Consider the following 4,968-nt stretch of genomic DNA (forward strand, 5'->3'; position numbering starts at 1 on the left):
TTGTGGTGGTGGGCACTGATACGAGCACCCAGGACCATAAAGGACCATATATCTGCCGAGGACCCCCCCCAGGACCCCTATATACACCCACCCCTATATACACCCACCCAACACCCTATACACACCCCTATACACTGGGGGGGGTGCAGGCAGCACCTTTGCCTTTGGGTGGGGGTGCAGGGGGGGGCAGGCAGTGCCTTTGGGGTGGGCACGGCCCCCTCTTTTCCCATCCTGAGCCCCCCCCCCCCAAAAAAAAAAAAAGGATGGGGATGCGACGGAGTCAGAGCATCATCTGGGGTGTTGTTTTTTTTTTTGGGGCACCTCCACCTCGCGACACATCCTGCGCGGTCCGGGGGCAGCGCTCAGCCCCTTCCTGCCCGCCGAGGAGGAGGAGGAGGAGGAGGAAGAAGAAGAAGAAGCCGCCACCACTGAGGGGCAGCGAAGGTGAAAGAGCTCGAGCCCCTTTTTTCCCCTGCATGGAGGTGGCCCCATGGCTTTTCTCCGGCGGCTTTTTGGCTTTTCGGAGAAGAAGAAGCCACCCAGGCAGTACCAGCACCTCCGGCGGGACGTGGACCCCGAGGAGGCCTGGCTGGTGCTGGGAGAACTGGGCGATGGCGCCTTTGGCAAGGTCTTTAAGGTAGGAAAACCCCTTCCCCAGCCCCAAAAACCCCTCCGGCACCCTTGGGGGGCTTTACAAATGCTTTATTTTATCTGTGTTGCCTTGCATCGTGTGCAGCTTCCGGCGTGCGAGATGCTAAAAAGCCACCAAACGGCCCCAAATTTCTCACCGGGGATGGTGGGGTCCTGCCCCCGGGGATGGCTCAGCCCCGTCCCCGACCGTGGCACCGGGAGAGACGCCGGGTCCCGGCGCTGGCCCCTTCACCGGGGGGTGTTTGCCCCCTTGGGTGGCGCGAGGGGGTTGAGAGGGGGGATGTTTTTCTCTGAAAACCACGGTGCTGGGCCCGAGCGCGACAGGAAACCCCAATTTGCTGCTCGGCAGAGCCACGGCAGCAGCCACCTTCCGGCACCTGGTGGCACTCGGCAGCGATGGGGCTGGCCCCAGCTGGGCTTGTGGTGGCCAAACTCATCCCCTCTCTTCTTTCCGCTGTTTTCGGGGCGACTGAATCCCTCAGCACCACTCGAGGGTTGGGGTTTCACCACCGAAAGGTCCCTGGGAAGGGGTTGCTGAGCCCCCCGTGATGACCTTCGCTGTAGCTGTGAGGATTTGGGATCCAGGGGGATGCTCCAGGACCTGTACAAAAGGTTTGGGATACAGTGAGATCCTCTGGGAGCCACCAAGAGGGTTTGGGATACAGTGGGATGCTCCAGGACCCACCAAGAGGATTTGGGATCCAGGGGGATGCTTTGAAACCCAAGCACAAGGTGGCATGGCCACACCAGAGGCAGAAGGTCCTGGGATACAGTGGGATGCTCCAGGACCTGTATTAAAGGTTTGGGATACAGGGGGATGCTCTGGGACCCACCAAGAGGGTTTGGGATGCTCCAGGACCCACCAAGAGGGTTTGGGATCCAGCAGGATGCTCTGGAACCCAAGCACAAGGTGGCATGGCCAAACCAGGAGCAGAAGGTTCTGGGATACACTGGGATGCTCCAGGACCTGTACAAAGCTTTTGGGATACAGTGGGATGCTCTGGGACCCGCCAAGAGGGTTTGGGATACAGTGGGATGCTCTGGGACCCAGGCACAGGGTTTTGGGATCCAGGGGGATGCTCTGGTACACAGGCACAAGGTGGCACGGCCACACCAGGAGCAGAAGGTTCTGGGATACAGTGGGATGCTCCAGGACCTTTACAAAAGGTTTGGGATACAGGGGGGTGCTCTGGGACCCACCAAGAGGGTTTGAGATCCAGGGAGATGCTCCAGGACCTATACACAGGTTTCACAATACAGCGGGATGCTCTGGGACCCACACACAGAGTGGTATGGGCACACTGGGGGCAGAAGGTTTTGGGATACAGTGGGATGCTCCAGGACCCACCAAGAGGATTTGGGATCCAGGGGGATGCTTTGAAACCCAAGCACAAGGTGGCATGGCCACACCAGGAGCAGAAAGTCCTGGGATGCTCCAGGGCCTTTACAAAAGGTTTGGGATACAGTGGGATGCTCCAGGACCCACAGAGGCTTTTGGGATACAGTGGGATGCTCTGGGACCCACCAAGAGGGTTTGGGATACAACAGGATGCTCCAGGACCCACCAAGAGGATTTGGGATCCAGGGGGATGCTCTGGAAGCCAAGCAGAAGGTGGCATGGCCAAACCAGGAGCAGAAGGTTCTGGGATACAGTGGGATGCTCCGGGACTTGTATGAAAGGTTTGGGACACAGTGAGATGCTCTGGGAGCCACCAAGAGGGCTTGGGATCCAGGGGGATGCTCTGGGACCCACACACAGAGTGGTACAGACCCACTGGGGATAGAAGGTTTTTGGGGTACAGCAGGATGCTCTGGGACCCTCCAAGAGGGTTTAGGATACAGGGGGATGCTCTGGAAGCCCAGCAGAAGGTGGCATGGTGACACCAGGAGCAGAAGGTTTGGTGATACAGAGGGATGCTCCAGAAGCCACCAAGAGGGTTTGGGATACAGTGGCACACTCCAGGACCTGTACAAAGGTTTTGGGATACAGTGGGATGCTCTGGAACCCAAGCAGAAGGTGGCATGGTGACACCAGGAGCAGAAGGTTCTGGGATACAGTGGGATGCTCCAGGACCTGTACAAAAGGTTTTGGATACAGTGAGATGCTCTGGGACCCACCAAGAGGGTTTGGGATCTAGGGGGATGCTCTGGAACCCAAGCACAGGGTGGCACGGTCACACCAGGGCCACCTGCACGTCAGCCCCATGCACAGGGTGGCCAAGAATCCCTTTCCTTCCTGTCTCTGGGGACAGTGAGGTCCTCATGTCCATCCCCGGCATTTGGCTTGGTGGCACCAAGCACCTGGGGAGGGATGTGATGGGTCCAAGCTTCCCCCTCGCCAAAAATTGTGGGGCTGCTCCTTGTGTCCCCCACAAGTCCCCCGTGAAATCTACCCTTTCCCTCCCCAATCCCAGGCACAGAACAAGGTGACGGGGGCGTTGGCGGCCGCCAAGGTGATCGAGACCCCGAGCGAGGAGGAGCTGGAGGACTACGTGGTGGAGATCGAGATCTTGGCTTGCTGCGACCACCCCAACATCACCAAGCTGCTGGACGCGCTCTACTGGAACGGGCGGCTCTGGGTGAGCTGAGGAGGGTGGTGGTCACCACCTCACCTTGGGGTGCCACCACCTGCTTGAGGGGGACACACACACACTCTGGAGGGGACACGCTTTCAGACCTGGGTTGGAAACCTCTCCCTGCAGATCCTGGTGGAGTTTTGTCCCGGAGGGGCCGTGGATGCAGCGATTTTGGGTAAATAAACGTGTTTTTTTCCATCGGAGGGTTTGGGATGGGATTGTCAAATTTCACATCCCGGGTTTGTGCGGTGTCTGCAGGAGGGAGGATGGGTTGGGGTGCATCTTCCTCTGGGTACCACCACCTCCCTCCCCGGTTTGGTGTGTGTGGGGGGGTGCTGGGCAGGAGGCATCGTTAGCGGCGGGGTTCGTTTGCGCTAATGGCAGAGCTGGAGAAAGGGCTGACGGAGGAGCAGATCCGGGCGGCCTGCAAGCAGCTGCTCCTGGCGCTGCAGTACCTGCACGGCTGCAAGATCATCCACAGGGATGTGAAGGCTGGAAACGTCCTCCTCACCCTCGACGGGGACGTCAAGCTGGGTGAGTCCTGGGGGAATCGGGGTCCCCTGGGGCAGAGGTGGGGCTGGAGGGGGGGCTTCGCCCCCAAGGATCCTCTCCAACTGCTGGTTTCTGCTCTGCAGCTGATTTTGGTGTCTCGGCCAAAAACTCCAGCACCGTCCAGCGCCGAGTGTCCTTCATCGGCACCCCGTACTGGTAGGTGTGGGGCAGGAATTCCCTGGGGATGGTGGGATTCAAGAGCGCAGGCAGGTGGGATGGTGGACCCCACGTGTGCTGCTTCTCCTGCGGGTCCTCACAACAGGCTCCTCGACACCAGGAGCACCTCAAGAAACCAGATCTTTCCTCTTCTGGCCAACATTGTCTCCAGGGTTGGCTTCTCAGTAGCACGGGGAGGACACGTTGGGGTGTTGGTGGGTGGAAGCCTTCCTGGGGTAGCGTTGGAAGAGTTGAGGTTGCATCTCACATCTTCTGCCTGTAGGGTTGTCTCCAGAGGGTTTGGTTTCAGGGGGAGATCCCAGCCTGGGACAGACTGGACCTCTTCCCCTCTGTCCCATTGCTCAGGATGGCCCCGGAGGTGGTGCAGTGTGAGACGTCCAAGGAGAACCCCTACAGCTACAAGGCTGACATCTGGTCACTGGGCATCACGCTGATTGAGATGGCTGAGATGGAGCCCCCCTACCATGAGCTGAACCCCCTCCGGGTGCTGCTGAAGATCGCCAAGTCCCAGCCGCCCACCTTGCGTCACCCCAAGAAGTGGTGAGTCCCCGTATGGAGAAGTCACTCCAGCATTGGGTGACGGTGGGAGAAGTTGTCCCATAGGGCAGCTCTTGCTCTAAAGCCACGTCTGGGCAACTGGTGTGGGCTCTTGGACCACAAGTGATGCTAGTCATGATTCCTCCAAGCCCAGCTCCAGAGGTGGTACCATGCCACCCATCACACCAGCTTTGCCTGCAGAAGGTGACACCACTGGGGTGGGGACCTCCTGCCTGGGTGCCCCTAGCATCATCACCCCAAGGTCTGTGGGGTCTGCAGTGGGGGTGACAGGGAGCTTCTGGCCCCGTGTTCACAGGGACCATCCCACAGGTCTGAAGATTTCAAGGACTTCCTGAGGAAATCCTTGGAGAAGAGCCCTGAGGCGCGGTGGTCGGCCAGCCAGCTCCTGCAGGTTGGTAGCACCCATCGGCACTTCCCCGGGGTGGTGGGACCAATCTCCAGTGCTGACCCCACT

General features: G+C 59.4%; 1 protein-coding gene across 1 annotated transcript in view; it reads left to right on the forward strand.

Annotated features, from left to right (window-relative positions):
• The first annotated feature begins 415 nt into the window (after positions 1 to 415).
• LOC106889935 (serine/threonine-protein kinase 10-like) overlaps positions 416 to 4,968 on the forward strand; it is a 17,296-nt gene continuing 12,743 nt past the window's right edge. Inside the window, exons 1-7 of the mRNA XM_014945455.1 lie at positions 416 to 637; positions 3,066 to 3,230; positions 3,354 to 3,402; positions 3,612 to 3,761; positions 3,863 to 3,935; positions 4,302 to 4,496; positions 4,824 to 4,909. Of these exons, the coding sequence (XP_014800941.1) occupies positions 491 to 637; positions 3,066 to 3,230; positions 3,354 to 3,402; positions 3,612 to 3,761; positions 3,863 to 3,935; positions 4,302 to 4,496; positions 4,824 to 4,909 (865 nt within the window). The 5' untranslated portion in view covers positions 416 to 490. The remainder of the gene's footprint in view (positions 638 to 3,065; positions 3,231 to 3,353; positions 3,403 to 3,611; positions 3,762 to 3,862; positions 3,936 to 4,301; positions 4,497 to 4,823; positions 4,910 to 4,968) is intronic.

This window comes from Calidris pugnax, unplaced genomic scaffold (assembly GCF_001431845.1).
Source record: "Calidris pugnax isolate Ruff unplaced genomic scaffold, ASM143184v1 scaffold120, whole genome shotgun sequence".
NCBI lineage: Eukaryota > Metazoa > Chordata > Aves > Charadriiformes > Scolopacidae > Calidris > Calidris pugnax.